The 17,843-nt window shown below is 46.2% G+C and overlaps 4 protein-coding genes across 4 annotated transcripts; 2 read left to right on the forward strand and 2 right to left on the reverse strand.

Moving 5' to 3' along the window:
• Positions 1-371: 371 nt before the first annotated feature.
• On the forward strand, positions 372-9,739 carry CCR75_002664 (uncharacterized protein). The gene is made up of 2 exons (XM_067960761.1): positions 372-596; positions 664-9,739. The coding sequence occupies exons 1-2, from the start codon at positions 505-507 to the stop codon at positions 2,756-2,758; spliced, it is 2,187 nt and encodes a 728-aa protein (XP_067821821.1). The 5' UTR covers positions 372-504; the 3' UTR covers positions 2,759-9,739.
• On the reverse strand, positions 2,844-9,752 carry CCR75_002663 (uncharacterized protein; the record flags this gene model as incomplete). The annotated part of the gene is made up of 1 exon (XM_067960760.1): positions 2,844-9,752. The coding sequence occupies one exon, from the start codon at positions 9,750-9,752 to the stop codon at positions 2,844-2,846; it is 6,909 nt and encodes a 2,302-aa protein (XP_067821826.1).
• A 110-nt stretch (positions 9,753-9,862) lies between these two features.
• Positions 9,863-13,244, reverse strand: CCR75_002662 (uncharacterized protein). Its single transcript, XM_067960759.1, has 7 exons — positions 13,141-13,244; positions 12,297-13,074; positions 11,116-12,228; positions 10,952-11,046; positions 10,821-10,888; positions 10,597-10,745; positions 9,863-10,529 (listed from the first exon to the last, which is right to left on the reverse strand). The coding sequence occupies exons 1-7, from the start codon at positions 13,229-13,231 to the stop codon at positions 10,262-10,264; spliced, it is 2,562 nt and encodes an 853-aa protein (XP_067821827.1). The 5' UTR covers positions 13,232-13,244; the 3' UTR covers positions 9,863-10,261.
• A 108-nt stretch (positions 13,245-13,352) lies between these two features.
• Positions 13,353-14,461, forward strand: CCR75_002661 (uncharacterized protein; the record flags this gene model as incomplete). The annotated part of the gene is made up of 2 exons (XM_067960758.1): positions 13,353-13,535; positions 13,580-14,461. 2 exons carry the CDS (start codon positions 13,353-13,355, stop codon positions 14,459-14,461), a joined length of 1,065 nt encoding a protein of 354 aa, XP_067821824.1.
• Between the last annotated feature and the right edge of the window lie 3,382 nt (positions 14,462-17,843).

Consider the following 17,843-nt stretch of genomic DNA (forward strand, 5'->3'; position numbering starts at 1 on the left):
AAGTACTTCATTTTTTCAAACACAAAAAAAAAACTGTCCAGTTGCATCTTATCGTCTCTGTAATCTGGGTGAGGTTGGTAATAGGAGTAAGGCGCTTATTTTGGCTTCCTATTTGGATTGCCATCATCGTAATTTATATGGCAGTGGTCAGATTGCGAAATGTCACGAGAGGCATGCAAACGGCTCCTTCCTCTACCCTTGCAGTCCATGTTTCAGTATCTACACAATCACAACCAGCGACTGTTGTGTGTGTTGGAAAAAGTCTGCATTACATGCGCGAATTAGTGAACTAAACTGGCAACTTCACAATTTTTGATCGTTAATACGGTACGTTTGTTTTAGATATTTTGCGCACTTAAGAGGTATACTGTTTAGTATTAAACAAGGCTGATCATATAAAATCCAATACGAAAGCAAAGCTCGAAATAAGAAGCAAGCGATCTAACACAAGTCTTCGCCTCGACTTTCTTATTCCACTCTACAGCGACCAACTGAACCACTAGAATGAAGTTTCACAACAAGGAGGTACTAAATGACACGTGGACGCAGTTCTTGGCACTCTTTCTTCTTCTCATGCTAGCCGTTGACTCTCTCAAGTACGTTCGGGTGTCCCTCCCAATGCAAACGCACTTGATCCTCTAACGAATCGCTCTCATTGTCTAGCCCTATTAAAGCTGTAAGCAATTTCTTGGGTCTACCATCCTACTATTGGGGTGTTCTGGCCGTTGGAATGATGCTCGGATTGCTAATCCACAATGCAGCTGACGTTATCTACCGCTCTACTCGCGTCTTCCTTAACAGTATTCTCAGTATTTCGTTCAAGAGTGTGGATCTCATTGGGTTAGACAACGTTCCAACTGAAGGACCCGTCATTTTTACGGGCAATCACGCTAACCAATTCGTTGATGGCCTTGTGGTTATGATGACCAGTCCTCGTAAAGTAGGCTTTATGATTGCTGAAAAATCATGGTACTTGCCCGTTGTGGGCCACTTGGCTCAGATCATGGGCTGTATTCCAGTTGTACGTCCACAGGATTCGGTAGCATCTGGCGTAGGTTACGTGAAGCTATTCAGTGATGAAGCCATGGCCCCCGCCAGCTCATCCAGTGGCGGTGCAAGTAGTGGAAAGCTTCAGTGGCTCGTACAAGGCACTGGCACGAGTTTTACCAAACAAGTGACATCTGGTGACCAAATTCGCTACCAAGGAGAGAGCGTAAAAGACTCTGGTTCACCAGTAAAGATCGTACAAGTACTAGATGACTCCCAGTTGCTACTTAGTGCGCCGTTAATAGACGAACGAGGCAATTTAGTGCTTGAAAACGCACGTTTTGGAATTTTAAAGCGTGTTGACCAGTCCGTAACGTTTGCGAAGGTGTACACGTATTTGAAACGTGGCAATTGTATCGGGATCTTTCCTGAAGGAGGTTCGCATGACCGTACCGACTTGCTTCCTCTTAAAGCGGGTGTTGCAATCATGGCTCTAGGTATTAAAGATAAGTATAACATTAATGTGCCTGTAGTGCCGGTGGGATTAAATTACTTTCGTGGTCATCGCTTTCGTGGCCGTGTCACAGTGGAGTTTGGCACGCCTATTACTGTCGATCAGGCGCTGATGGAAAACTATAGGAAGGACAAACGCACAGCTTGCAATACTTTCTTGCATCGGGTGGAAGATAGTATGCGCTCAGTGATTGTCACCACGCCCACGTACGGTGTTATGCAGGAGGTGCTAACAGCGCGTCGTCTATTTCAGCGTTCTGGCCTACGCTTGACGGCCAAGGAGACACAAGACTTGAATCGACGCTTTGCTGAAGGGTACAAGGTATTACAGGATGTACCTGAGGCTCAAGAAGATCTCACAGCTTTGCAACATAAGCTTGATAATTACTACAAAACCTTACAAAAAATGGGTTTGAAGGATCATCAGGTCCCTTACCTTCCATGGTGGACCATACACGATGTCTTGGGCTCGGCACTCTATGGCACATTAATTCTCTTACTAGCGTCTATTCCGTCATTTATTCTTAACGCACCCGTGGGCATTTTAGCCCGGTATGTGGCCAACTCAGCGCAGAAGAAGGCACTTGAGGGTTCCAAAGTCAAAGTCATGGCTCGAGACGTTCTTTTAAGCAAGAAAATTCAGTTTTCGATTGTGGCCGTGCCCTTGCTGTGGTTCATGTACTTTACTGCTGCCATGGCCTTTACCGATTGGTATCGGTCGTCAATTATGCTGCTCATGGTGTCGTTCCCGCTCTTTTCATTCTTTGGTGTGCGTTCTGTGGAAGCTGGAATGATTGAATTGAAGACTGTTCGCCCGCTCATTTACCGGCTTCTACCGACCTACAAGGCTTTACAGGATGAACTTCCTCGTCAGCGTGCTGCTTTACAGAAGGAAGTTCGTGGCTTTGTGAAAAAATACTCGCAGTATGTAGGCAAACTAGCCGAGCCGAAAAAGCTCGACTGGAACGACTACATGCATGAACGCTCATTAATTTTAGATAAAAAGGCTAAAACTCAAACGGAAGCGAGCAAATTGTCAGTTACAGCAGAAATACACGACGAGGACGTTAAAGAGCCGGCTAGAGGCGAGAATTGCTCTATCGTTCCTACCATTACGCAATTTCATGATATAAGTATCTTAGGCAAGTCGGAAAAGTCGGTGGCAGATTTAGCCGGCCTTGAACGCTCTATGTCCTGTCCACCAGGGTACCAGGAGCTGGCTCATGGGGTGGTCAAACCGTGTCAAGACTCGGCTTAGGTTGTAATGTAAAAGCTTTAAGATCATTAAGCCCTATCAAGCATGAAAATATTATCTACACTAGACTAGACACACACTACTCCGTTTACTTGTGAAAGATGGAGCCGCGACGGAGCGCAGCAACGGCCTCTTCTCGGTCCTTGTCACTGAGCAAATTTAACACCTCCAGAATGCCCGCTACAGCGGCCTTGGGGTCCTTGCGGCCAATTTCAACCACCTGTGAGGCCATTTGCTCTTGTCGAAGCTCAGCAATGCGTGAAGCGATATAGTCCTTGTCGCTAGATAGCCACACCAACACGTCCGAGTCGCAGTGCGACCAGAGCTCAGACACGGACACATTCTGCTGACGTGGCACACGGCCACCATTAACAGCCTCCGTGAACCAGCCTTTAAGAACCTGCTCCGAGCCAACAAATGTTGCCGCGCGCGGTCCGCCAGCACTTGCAGCTACTACTTGGCGACGCAACGAAAATTCAGCAAGCTGACGCTTAAGACGCCAGTAGAAAAATTTGCGCGAGTTTGACCAAGGTACAACTCCTCGAATGCAGCCTACAGACTTCATACGACCAGGAGTATCGTGAAGGTCACCAAACTCGGTCGCCACTTGTACGTAGATTGGCAGGAGGGCGTCCTCGCGACTCTTAATTTCGGCAGATATTTTCGCACTCATAACCTCAGCAGAGGACACCTCAGCCAGACGAGTAGTAAGCTGTTTTAGCTTGTCGTCAAGACGATGCATGGTCTGCAAGAGCTGTTGCTTGCGGTACTTGATCTCAATAAGTCCAGCCGGCTCCAAGACGCCTCCGCGGCCTTGCGGATCGGCGTACATCTCCATAATCCCCTCATTAATTGTAGGGTCTACCACGGCCCAGGCACCACCACGCAGCTCAGCAAATGGCGGAATGTACACGAACACGGGCTGCTCATAGTCGACTAAACCGTCCACAATGGCAGCACCAAATTTAAGCACCTCATCAAACATATCCCGTTGTCCTCCAGAGAAACCACGCCAATTAGCCAAGATGAATAGCGGTAAATCCTCGCCCTTAAAATCCTTAATAGCTGTTGCTGTCTTGTGAGCAGAGTCCGGGAACCACACCTGGCCGGCCTGCTGCACCAAATTCTCCTGCGAAGCCGGAGACGCCGGGTCAGCCGGAATAATTTTCTCAGATGTACGCACTTCCGTAACGACGACGCCACATGGAATGCCACCAAGGCGACCGCGTCCGACAATCACGCTTTTGGCCCAACCATCAAGCGTCTCCCGAAATGAGTCCTTATCCAAAAAACCGGAGACCCATTTGCCCGTCGATTCTTCAATCTTACCTACTAGTAGTGCACGCGGGTCGTACTGCGTGCTCTTGTCTTTTGGGCAAAAGTCCACTGAGCGCTCGAGTTCGTCGACTCCCGTTACGTCGCGGATGGAAAGAGAGCCGCGACGAACTGCCGGCACAAAGCTTAGCCACTCGAGGATAGAGAAGATGCCAGAAAGGTGGTTTTTTGCAGTAAGATGCGTTACACCGTTCGTGTGCATGATTTTTACGCCTCCGAGCTGGTCATTTGACGTGTATACCTCCTTGCCCATGAGTTTGTTCAGGGCTTGATAGCCCGTCAGAATTATAGGCGAATGTGTCAAGTTCTGCACAGTTCGCTGGCCCAGACGAACCAAATAAGCGCCAATGCCAACACTGCGACCGCACGCGTACGTCAGCGTGAAGATGTCCTGGTACGCGCGTGATGTTTCACCAGCGATGGTTCCACTGCCGCGCAAGCATTCAACTCCAAGGTCAATCTCACGACCGACAATATCTTTCAGCACATAGCGCTCTTCACCCGAGGTAGTGATTAACAATTCTGCATTCACTGAGCCCTCTGCTGACGCCACTTCGTAATCTTCAGGATTCAGGTAGAGGTACGCGAAGCCCTTAATAGGATTTAATTCATCTTTCCAGCACACCTTGTATAGAGCCTTTATGGACTCGCCCATGCCGATACGAGCACCAGCGTTAGCTGAAAAGAAAAAGCGAGGAATACGCTTTGAACGAGCAAACTTGGACGCCAAGTCGAACAGTGTGTCCTCCCGTGTACCGAACGAGCCAGCTTTAAACGTGATATCGTTTGAAATGACGACGATCTCGCGTCCGTCTGGGAATTCTGGTGTATATAGCGTCAGCAGCCACGCCACCATACCAATGTCATTCTGGCCTCGTGGGCGCTTCGTCTCCATTAGAGACTTTCCTGTTGCGTCCAAAATAAGCTCTTGCGTCTCCATTAACAAGTTCGGAATCGTGATTTTAGAGCCCCCACCGCGCGTTCGCTGCTGCACGTACTTACGCCATTGGCGTAGCAGGTTATACTCGATCAGCTCCAGGAAGTCATACACATAGACTGTATTCGACATCACTTTTGCCATCTCACGCTTTTTGTCAAACGGAAATACAACTGCATACGGTGTCGTGACTGGCATACCATCAAGCTCTCCATGTGTCTCATCCCCGATCGAGGTGAAAATGGGTTCGTCGTGACCAGCAGCTTCGACGTAGGCTTGTACACGCACAACGTAACCAGTTGGATTCTCAGCCACAAGTCGCACAGGGATCGCTGGAGCCTCGCTATTAAAACGCGCGATAATCTTGAGTTCCACTGTCGATACGCGTAATTGTTCCAGTCGATCGGCGTAACGGTAGGCGAGGATGCGAATCACACCTTCGAGGTACTGCGGGTCCACAGTGGCCTGAGGTAAAATATTTAGGTACACGTGGTTGTTTTTGGTCGGTAAGGACGATTTCTTCACCAGCGGATTGGATAGATTGACTTCTAGAGCGTTTAAAGCATCAACAAGCGAACGCTCGGGGCCCGGGTATGCGTCGTATTGTGAACGCGAACTACTGCTGTCGTGGTCAAGTTGGCGCACGACAGCACGCACAAAGATACGTTGGAAGCGGTCTGTTATGATGTGAGAGTCCGATTCCTTTGTCTTGGCCAAATATAAGTGCATATTCTTGTTTTCCGACGTCAGTGGCGTCACGCTATAGTTCTGTAGACGACGTAGTTCGAGCTTGTAAGCTAATGGAGCCTCCATGTGGCGCAAAATTTTATCCTCGCTGTAATTTAAACGAGCTGGAAAGGTGTAGATATTAGGGTACAGCGCCATGTCTGCATTGTAGACTGAGACGGTCTCAATGTTCTGTGGACGCACTGAGAACGTGACGCGACGAATATTGTGCGCGCGCAGATCCTGTTCCACTGATTTGAGGTATGGTACGGTCTGCTCTAGAAAGTTTGTTTCGTCTGAATGCTCGTCTAACAAAATGACATGCAATACATTCACCAGCGGATCTTTCCGTACTGAAAGCGTTTTTTTCGCCAGCGGAAACAGTGACATGACATCGGTAAATGATTTTTGAAAGACCGCAAGGCTCTGCATACGAGTGATAGCACCATGGCGCTCAAATGTGGGAGATATTTTCTCATAGCTCTCGACCGCTTTAATATGTGGCTTCTCAACAGGTTCAGGCTCCTCGCTGCTTCCTTCAGAGTTGTGGTCACCAAGATCTAGTGAACTGGCAGAGCTGTTGCGGCGCAGAAGACTTGCAAGATCGTCGTAACTCTCGGCAGGAGCAACACCAACTGCCAGTGCATCAACAATTGGAGACTTGAACTGGAATGTCTTAGCAAAGATGTCATTGAAGCTCATTGTTTCTATAGACTCAATCAGGTAGGAGCGGTACACACGTTGCACGTATAGCTCAAGTGCCAACTCGCGGATCTGTTGGTCTTCATGGTCAAGAAGCGAAATGAGAAGGTCAAAGAGTGGCTGCGACTGGTCCAATAGGCTAGCGCAGGCTTCAGAGAGGTTTGTTGACATACCGTTAGCTATATAGTCTTTCAGGATCTTCTCGACTTGACTTAGCCGGTCACGGTATGACGGCATCTTGTTATCAATTAAGAGCTGACGTGCTTCAAGTGCCACGAGCGAGTATTGGTTCTCCTTGAAAGTTGATAGCTTTTCAAGAAGCGGCACAAACGCAGCAGTTTTCATAGACTTACGAGGAGCAACTGCCGAGCCACGCGACATTTGGGCTAAAAGCTGTAGCAGAAGCTTGTTCTTCGATTCGAGAGCCTTGTGGGAACGAGCAATCGAAAAGACCTTATTCAAATCAGATGAGTTTTGCTGACGTAAAGCCATGACGACATCTTCGATATTGGGCGAATTTGCATACACTGTCTCGACGGTAAAATATTCGTTGATAAGATCAGTTAAAACAGCCTCTTCTCCTGAAATGAGACCATGCTTGTACTTCGTCGCAATGCTACGGAGCGTCGCTACTGAAGCTTCAAAGTCTGAACATTTGCGATCTGTGTCGAGCGTCTTTTGGTGGTCGTCCAGAATCTCAACAACATCGGCAACATTAAATTCGTGGGTAGCGGGAGGCTTCTCGACCAGAGACTTTTTATATGTCTGAATTTTGTCCGTGATTTTAGCAAACACGTCAAGCGGAATGCGGCCAGCTAAGGATGATAGGGCTTCCTTGATTTCATCAACAGGAAGCAAAGGTTCGAGAAGCAATTGAAACAGGTCATTTAACGCCTTCTGCATTAAGTCATCCGGCGTGTAATAACCTTGCAACACGCTTTTAAGTACAGCAAGAGACTTGCGCATCTTGTGCACCGACTTGGTGCTGTTTCCATTCGTACTATCGGAGGACGGGAGTTTACCCATAAACACATCCGACTTCTTCACACACGACGGGTCATCCAGTTCCATGGTAGCAATGCAATCGCCAGGCGCTAAGACAGCACCTTCGGACTTCAATAATCGAATAACACCAGCTTCTGGGGTAAGCAATGGCATGTACATTTTCATCACTTCAATCTCAGCATACGGCATGCCACGACGCAAGCTGGCGCCATCATCCACGAGGTATCGCGCAAGCTTACCGGCTGTATTGGTTACTAGACGCGTCGGATCGTACTCCTTCGTAAATACGCACGTGTGGCTATCAACAACAAGTCGAAGTCCCTGTGCCTCTTTGGTAGCGTACGCAACGTGAGATTTTCCATTCAAAAGGACGAGAAAACCGCCGTCCGACAGAGTTCGAATCTCCACTTGTACGTACGATCCATTACAAAAGAGTGTAAACTGGATGGGGCCACTGCGGCATGCCTTGATATTGTACTTGATCCCTTCATAAATGAGCTCCAGCGATTCCTGCTGATCCAACAGATTGCTGTGAGGAAGCTGGCCACGCTCAATTTGACTCACGTACTCTTCTTGAAGGGCATTTGACGCCTGATACGCACAGCATACAGCGCCGACAAGAACCACCATGAGGGGGTCCGGGCGGCCTTGTAAACGCACTTCGTTGTGATGAGAAATACGCTCGTCCAGCCATGACGTGGAAATGCGATTGTACTTGAAATCATCCGATTCCATCATGTTGATAATATACTCAACCGTCGTGTGAATGTCCCCACGGATCGACAGCTCCTTGAGCGCCAGGATCATATTCTTCCGGGCCTTTTCACGGGTCGTACTCCACGAAAACAAGTGACCAATTTGTGAATCGGCAAACTCGTGCACTTGACCAGACGAATCGACTGAAAAGTAGCCCCACACATCGGGCGTACTTCGGAAATTAAGCTCTTGGATAGCACCACTCGTAGGCTGAAAACCGGCATTTGGATCTTCAGCTGTGATACGCGCCGCAATCACATGCCCATGTGGAGGTTTTTGCTTTGCAGTAACAAAGTCAATTGCACTTGTTTGGAACGCGTCTTGATTGTACAGACGTCGCACGTCTGGGATACAGTGCAATGGAATGCCCATGGCCACTTGCAATTGGGCAGCTGGCAAGTTTACATGTGTAATCATCTCTGTGACGGGGTGTTCGACCTGCAAGCGAGGGTTCAGCTCTAAGAAAAAGAACGAATTGCCATTCTCTTCTGGTACTTCGCTAAAAAGGTACTCGACGGTACCAGCGTTGACATATTCGACTTCTTTGGCAAGACGAGTGGCAGCACGCATCATTTCTTCCCATACATCGACTGTAGGAGCGAGTACAGGGCCTTCTTCGACAATTTTCTGATGACGCCGTTGTACGGAACAGTCCCGACCACTTAGAGCAATCGCATTACCATAGCTATCGGCCAAAAGCTGCACCTCCAAGTGTCGAGACTTGGGTGCTAATTTCATCACAAAGATGGGAGATCCAGGGACTTCACCCCGCACGGCTTCCCAGGCACCAAAGACTTGCGATTCTTCACGCACCATACGGATCCCTTTCCCACCTCCACCTTCACTAGCTTTGATCATAACAGGAAAGCCAATGCGGTTGCATTCGTCAAGGCAGTGCTGACCATCGCGCAGCATGGCCGCGTTGTAAATTTGTTCCGGAATGCCGTTGTGTTTTTTGTAGTCGACTTCCATGCCGTCGCCATTCCAGGCAATCGTAGGCACCTTGGCGCTCTGTGCAATGATAGTAGAGCCTATTTTGTCCCCTAATGCACGCATAGGCTTGCCCGGAGGACCAATAAAGACAATTTTCCGCTCCGTCTGAGCGAGCGTGTCGGGAAGAAGCGGGTTTTCTGAGGCGTGGCCCCAACCGGCCCAGACAGCGTCAACATTATAGCGCTCGGCAATCTCGATAATAAGTGATACATTAGCATAGTTGTGGTTGTTTGAGCCCCCCGGCACTTCGACAACGTGCTCGGCCATGCGAATGTATTCGGCGTTCGCTTTAAGATCCTCTGGGGTGGCCATGACGACGAATGTTACGACGTGTTCATTGGCAAACATCTCGTAGCTCCAGCTGCGAATGCTTCGAATGGCTTTGACAGCTGAGATGCCATTATTTGCAATGAGCACAGATGTGATCGGTCGCGTGCCTTCCTGAAGACGCACGTATTGTTCCATGCTCGAGTAGGTCAACGGATTGCTGTCACTCCGCGTCTCCGCGTCGGTTACAGCATGGGACGCTTCCTCAGCAACCATAGCTTGTATCTTGGGCTTCTTCTTTTCTAAAGCGCCTGTTGTGAAATGGGCTGTTATTGAAGAATGCAAGAATCTCGGTTCTTGTGGTGGTAGCGAAGCGGCTTGCTTGTCAAAACGCCATTGTAATGTTGCGGAAATTACTTCAGAGTTGAGTGCGTCGACTCAGGCAACATTTCAAAATCCTTGACGTCACAAAAAAATTGTCGCGTCATATAGCGGTTAGGGAATGACGTCGCTCGCCCTGACGTCACAATTTTCAATCCACGGACGTAAGCCATTCTCGAAGTGTAGCCAAATTACGCACTGGATATGGCGTTGCTGCAGTCGCCAGATTCAAATCCAAGCAATTTTAGCCGAGGGAGCAATTTAGTGAGTGACAATAAAAAAAAAGAAAATACAGGATAACGAACGATTCATAGTTTCTAGGATCGATCTAACAGTAATTTCACATATAAGGTGGCGCCAAGCGATCCAGTCAGGTCCATCAATTGCATCTATCAATCCATTTTCTACGTGCGGCGCTTCTTTTTTGGCGCCTTGCGTGGCACCTTCTCCCGTGCCGCGACAGGAGCCTTGCGTTTCGCACTGCGCGTTTTCGTTTGAAATTTACTAACGTCCACATCTTCCTCTTCCGGCTCACTTTCAGCATCCGATAACGGAGTAATCCCACTCTCATCGTCTCCGGCGACAACAGCCTTGCCTCGTCCTTTCTTTACGGTTGTTGACCCAAGTACCGACTCGACCACTGCCTGTGACCTATGGGATGCTTTATTGTACCTATACAATTACAAAAGAAACGACCATGGGCCTCCTGATACGACACAAGAAGCAACAGTCCTCGTACACTCGAGTAAATGTGGTCTTGGCTTTGGTATCAAGTTCTGAGTACGAGTGGCGCTCTATGCCAGGAAACTTAAAGCTTTCCATTGACTCTGTCAGGTCTTCTCGAGAAATCTCGCACTCGTCTAGTAGTATGATAACCTCCTGGACATTCTAATCAATACGCCATCACACAAATGTGAGTCATCGGCACGTTTAGCATCGAGTACCCGAGAGCTCTTAGCGTACATCTACCCCGACAAGTAACTTGCTGAGCAATATTTCCTTCATGTATGGCACGTAGTCAAGGCGAATGACTGTAAATACATACTTAGCGCACCATTTACACCAGACGAGAAAACTTCACAAACATCTCAAACCTTCTCGAGAACCGGACGCATGTGATCGCATTCGGACGGACAATTCACTAAGCAATCGCTTCGACTTGGAAGCCGACGAGTTTTTTCCCAGCCACCTAAACAACAGCAATATCTCATGATTAGCTTTCTTTATTTGTCTACCAATTCGGTTCAAACGAGAATACTTGGAAAATTCTGGATGACCGACGAATCCGGCCGAGTATACGCAAGCACCAACATTCATGGCTGCCTGTTTCGTTAATAAATCCCATCGCTGGTCCACTCGAATATACGAACTAAGAAGATCACTTTCCGAAATAAATTCAGACGCATACATTGCTGCTCGTAAATTTTCGTCTGCAGACCTTCGGTTATTCATAATGCTCTGAATATAATTTTCTTGAACCATAAGTGGCATCAGGTCGTAGTCGACAAAGTACGCCTCATTCCTTGCGTCAAATGACAAGTCACGCTGAAAAATCTGCTGCGTTGCACTAAACGGGTTTAACCGCAAGCTTTCATCCTTATTGTGTTGGGAAGAAGGGTCTACCATGTCTGCGTATGTAACTTTGGTATTGGTAAGACGCCACCTTTGCATCTGGGTAAGTAATTGCCGAATATCATTGCCACATCGGTCTGCAGCCTCTTCGATTGCATTCTTCTCTAAATGCAATCCTTCATTTAGACCGATATCCATTAGCCGCTTGGCAATTTGTACCTTGGTAGGACGACGCATCCGCAGATCAAACGAGTGGTTTGCCAACGAGCGAACTTTTTGACTCTGTCGGTCATTGCAAATACAAATGATTGGAGTTTTTGACTTTTTGATGAGCTGAATCAATTCCGCTGTACCACCGCGATCACCTCCAGACATACCGTCCACCTCGTCCATGATAATGACACGACGAGCGAGATGCATTTTCTCTTGGGCCTTTCCTGACCTCCCACCAAATTGAAGAGCCTGTGTTCCTAAAACATCCTTAAGCCCTGTTTGAAGCAATTTTTTGCTGCGGGTGTCACTTGCGTTTAGCTCGGTGCACTCGAAGCCACATTCGCGAGCAACCAAATTCACAATCGTTGTCTTGCCAATACCAGGAGGTCCAGACAGCAGCACACTCTTCGCCCCACGATTCTCTGACAGCTTTGTCGTCATTGGAACTTTCTTAGTTCCTTTAACATGCACCGCCTCCCAATCTATGAGCCACGTTTTTAATTTTTTGCCGAGCTCAACGTTGCCAATCATATCCTTTAGACTCTGAGGCTTGTACTTATCCGTCCACAGATCGTTGTTAGTCGAACTAATACAGATAGCAGAACGAGTATGAAATACTAATGTCAGTCTTACCAACACAGTGCAGCCACTTACGCATTCAGCATTTGCTTCCCTTTCGTGCTAGCAATTTTAGCGATTGCAGCTTCAGACTTAATTTTCGCCTTCTCAGCAACCAGATCTTGTGCTTGCTGAGATGCAGCAGCCTCCGTGATTAGATTATAAAAGTCGTTCTGGGTCAAAATTCGAACATTTTTCGCCAATGCGTCCTTATACTTGGAGCTATCCGTCACCTTTCCGCCTTGCTCCAACGTTTTGCCAACTATCAAGTATTTTGTGCTGCGAGAAATGTTGTTTGCAATAGACCCACCGCAGCACTTGACGAAATGCACCGCATCCTCGCGCGATAAATTCTCTAGCACACCTGAAAATGCAAATACCTTGCCGACTAGGCTTCCAGGGCATGGCGCAGGTATCTTTTTTAAAGCACTTTCTTGCTTACAAATAGCTATTTTCATGTCGCCACTTGCAGCATGATCAACTAAAAGTACAGGCGTCGTCCTGCTTTCGGTCTCCAACACCTTCTTCTCTTTTGACTCTCTCTCCGGCGTCTTGCCGCAATCTTTGTTTATAGCACGACGTTGGTGCTTCATTGGCTCCTTTTTCAGCTTTACTGACAGTTTTTCATTGTCACTGGACAGCATTTCAAATTCTGAATCCGAGTCCACGTGCCGTGTATTCTTCTTCGCCGAAGCAATGAGCTTTATATCATTCTCATCTTCGTCACTTTCAACAAAGACCGCCTTATTTTTTTTTGGAGTACGACGAGTTGCAGGACGCGTTGGAGGCGTCGGCTCGGGTTCCACGCGCTTGGCTATTGTAAGGAATACTAGTCAACGGCTGCATCAAAGTAAAAAACGAGGTGGCTACGGCTGCGTACATTTGGCAGGCGTTGCTACTTTTTTGTTTTTACTGTTGCCTTTAATGTTGCGACTTGAAGGCTCCTTCTGGAAAAATGACCGGATATCCATCTTCCGCCGACACAATTACCGAAGGTGAGTCTTGTGCTTTCCCGCCAATAAAGGAAGACTGTAACTTTTAATGTGGTGCACCCAATATTGGGGTGTCAACTAAATCGATTGATTTGCCTCCATGGAGTTCTCCCCGACGGCGCTTAAGCACGCGAGCCTATGCATACTTTGCGTGCAAAACAGCGTGCTGGTTATTCTCATGCGACTATCACGCGTCGGCGATTTTCCACGCTTTAACCCAGCTACTGCTGTGTTCGTAGGCGAAGCGCTCAAGCTGATCACGTGCCTCGGTGTGCTATTCCATGTAAGCCGTGGCTGTTGTATCGTATGTGGTATATCGTATGTAAGGGTGATGACATGCAGAATTTTGCAGGAATTAAAGAGCCGCTACGAGGAAAGCGTAAAGCCGAGTCCTTTCACATTATCACCAATCCGGGTGAATTACTGCGCATCAGCGTGCCGGCTGTGCTTTATGTGGTGCAAAACAATTTGCAATACGTGGCAGTGTCCAACCTCGATGCACCTACGTTCCAGGTCATGTATCAACTTAAGATTTTAACTACTGCTATCTTCTCTGTTATAATGCTAAAAAAAAGTGTGCTCATCACACAATGGGGAGCGATCGTCACGCTTATGATGGGCGTAGCATTAGTGCAAATGGATGACAACACGTCAAGTAGTACTTCCTTAAAACATGACGATTACCAGAGTACTATCAGGGGGCTTTCAGCTGTGATTGCTGCATGTGTATGCTCTGGTTTCGCCGGCGTCTACTTTGAGAAAATTCTTAAAGGTGTCAACTCGAAGGCGACGCTTTGGGAGCGTAACGTTCAATTGTGTATTCTTGGGCTTGCACTGTCTGGTGGTGGTCTGGTATATAATGACTTTAATTCCATCACGATTCGTAGATTTTTTTACGGCTATCGTCCGGTTGTGTGGGCCGCAATTGCCACGAGTGCTTTTGGCGGTCTTTTAACGGCTGTTGTTGTCAAATACGCCGACAATATATTAAAAGCCTTCGCAACATCAATTGCCGTGATACTCTCCGTCATATTTTCAGCTCTTGTATTTGAAAAGATTCCCACAAGTCAATTCATCGTTGGGGCCGTTCTTGTAAATGGCTCTGTATATGTTTACGGCAAGGCCCCTGAATGGGGCAAAGACCGTAGTAAGCCAGGTCCAGCTCCCACCCGAGACAACGTATTAAAGGAGATCAAGCACATTGCTTAAACGAGGCAATTGAGTACAACATTCTCGGTCGGTATTTAAACCGTCCAGATGATCACGATTAATGATAGGTAATATAAGCGTAAAATTACAATGCATTACAACTTGCAGAACGGAATATTTAGAACATTGGTGTCTAAAGTTTAGTCTATAATCCACAGTATTCACGTGATGCAGTGTGTGTTGTGAATTCAATAATATACAAGCGAAATGTAACGGAGTGTTTCGTTACATAAAATTAACACTTAAAGTTTGTTACTTAATATATTATCTAAAGGTAGAGAATATTTGGAGAATATTACTTTACATATTAATAATCGGAAAAGCTTATCCATTGGCAGATATAGGCCATTATATCTATATTCTTCGCGGTCCAGTCAGCGCTGGACGCGCGCAAAGCGAGAGACAGATAAGACTTTATTACATCTTTTGTATCAATATATATCTAGTTAGTCTTAAATAGATAGAAACAGAAGAGCTTAATTATATTAATACAGTTGACTTTTAAACCTCTTTAAAGCAAGTGTTTTAAAAAAGAGTCTTCATCTGCACGTACTAGTGTACGTGAAGTGACGCGAGGCACCACTCACACTGAAGCAGTGCAAAGTGGACTTGTACTGAAGCAGTACAAGTCGGCAGTGCCCCGTTACACCTGGTAGCGGTAACGGGGTGTATCGTTACATGAAATTAACCCTTAAAGGTTGTTAATTAATATATTATCTAAAAGATAGATAATATTTGGAGGAAATTGCTTTATATAGTAATGTTCAGAATTCTTATCCATAAATATGTATAGACCATTATATCTATTTATTCCGCAGACTAATCAGCTGTAGAGATAAGCAAAAGAGAGATACAGATAAGATAAGATAAGAATTCAATTGCATGTTTAGTATTAGATCATAATTAAGTTAGCATTTACAACATAGATAGAAGAGGTACTTAATTATGTTAATACAGTTTTCGTTTAACCCTCTTTAAGCTTGTTACCTTAAAGAGAAGTCTTCCTCTGCACGTACTAGTGTACGTGAAATATTGTAAGGCACCACTCGCAACTGAAGCAGTGCAAAGTGGCTTGTACTGAAGCAGTACAAGTGGTAGTGCCCCGTTACACCTGGTAGCACTTTGTAGTCCGTCCAAGGACCACATTTCCCACATCTAATATGTACATGTTAGATGATAGTGGGAATACGCATCACGTTTCCCGTGAAAGCTGCTCCTTTCTAAGTGACATAGAAAGGAGTGCGGTCGAACGAATGAGTTCGACCGTAGGAAACGATGCAATCTTGGCAATGCTGTCCAATTTGGACAGAGATGCCCTCCATTCAGCCATCGCCAAGTTCATACAACATGAACTTGACGAGATGAAGGAAAAGGTAGCCTTGCTGAATCAGCAAGGCTCTCAACAGGCAGAACTGTTGAGGTTACAACAGGTACAGACACCTGTACCTGGGATGACGCAAATGTGTCGTCCCGAAACCTTGAAGATTGACATCTCTATGTGTAGGGGAGTCGAAGAAGACTCCCTCTTCAGATGGTTCTTCGAGTTGGACGATGCCATAAGGGCACGTCACATCGTCGACGAGCAAATGCAGGTCGCATTCGCTCAATCAAATTTAGCAGGTCGTGCCAAAACTTGGGCATTGAGCCTTAAGTTGCGCGACCCATACGTCTTTGGGACGCTAGAGGCTTATAATGCCCGGCTCAAACAGACGTTTGAACCACCAAGGGGCAGAGTTCAGAGCTCGTTCAGAGCTTCTGTAACTCAAGCAAGGCAAGCGTGATGTTCACGCATATGCCCAGCACGTACGACTCTTAGCGAGTTGTATAACAAATAACCCAGTTCATGAACACACGTTTATTACGGTGTTCATGCAAGGTCTTACGGATGGTCCCGTAAAGACCCACCTGTTCCGCTTGGAACTGGATACGCTTGAAGAAGCAATATCCGTTGCGGAACAGGAGGACTTTAGCTTGAGACAGGCTCAAGCTAGTTCGTCAGCTCGTCAACGTATCGTCCTCCAAGACGACAAGTCAACCTATGGACTCTCATTCGTCGAAAGCGAGAGACCTCGACTTTTGATGGTGAGAATTGCTTTCTTGTTGAAAGTTTCTAGAACCATCGTTAGGCAAACGGGGTTCGAACTTTTTAAAGAGAGTCTTCCACTGCACGTACTTGTGTACGTAAAGTGACATAAGACAGCACTCGCACTGGAGCAGTGCTTTAACGGGGCACTGCCGACTTGTACTGCTTCAGTACATGTCCACTTTGCTCTGCCTCAGTGCGAGTGGTGCCTCAGTCACTTCACGTACACTAGTACGTGCAGAGGGAGACTCTTTTTAAAACACTTTCTTTAAAGAGCGTTAAATAAGAACTTTATTAATATAATTAAGTTCTTCTTGTCTTTTACTTAATACGAACTTAATTATAAATCAATACAAAACATACACTGAAAGTCTTATCTGTCTTTCTCTGTGCGCGCGTCCAGCGCTGACTGGACCGCGGAGAAAGTAGATATAATGGTTTATATCTACCAATGGATAAGCTTTTAGAATATTACCATGTAAAGTAATATTCTCCAAAAATTAGCTACCTTTTAGATAATATATTAGCTAACAACCTTTAAGTGTTACTTTCATGTAACTATACACCCCGTTACAAGTGCAAGTGGCTTCAGTACAACTCGGCAGCTGCCCCGTTGCACGCAAGACATAGTCTCGCGTCTTGATACATATCAGGCTTCTATAAGTAAATAAAAACCAAACCAAATTGAAGGCCATTTCAAACATATCAACTCATTGCTCACCGCACATTGCGCGCGTCTTGCAGCGATTGGTGGGATTGATGTTATGACCTATATCAACGAATTAAACATAATCGTCACGTTACTGCTACAATATTATCTACCAAAATAAGAATATGTGTTAGTTCTCTTAGGGGTAATAATAATTATGTAATGGAATACCCCTATATACAATTTTCAGGTATTTACACAGAAAGTGGTGGCTTATTGCAGCCTTGCCTTTAAGTACCGAGCGATCTCAAACTCAATTTTAATCGGCTTATTGTGTGAGACTTAAACAGCTTTATACTATTATGATGATATTCGAACTCGTCTTTCTTGCAATGTTTAGTCAATTCAAAACGAAGTAAATATAAAAACTAATAGCTTTCTTATATTAAGTTGGATATTTATTTCGTTTTTGAGCTGAATAAACTTTGCTATATCGGAAGTGAAATAACAAATGTGTGAAATCAGGAGTGAAATGTTACAAAACAAATTTGACAGTGCACTTGATTGCTGTAGAGCAGAAAGTGCTCGATTATAGGGAGATAATTATGATTCTCTGCGGCTTATGTATTTACGGAGCAAATTGATCAAGG

The sequence above is a fragment of the Bremia lactucae genome, linkage group LG2, assembly GCF_004359215.1.
Source record: "Bremia lactucae strain SF5 linkage group LG2, whole genome shotgun sequence".
NCBI classification, from domain to species: domain Eukaryota; phylum Oomycota; class Peronosporomycetes; order Peronosporales; family Peronosporaceae; genus Bremia; species Bremia lactucae.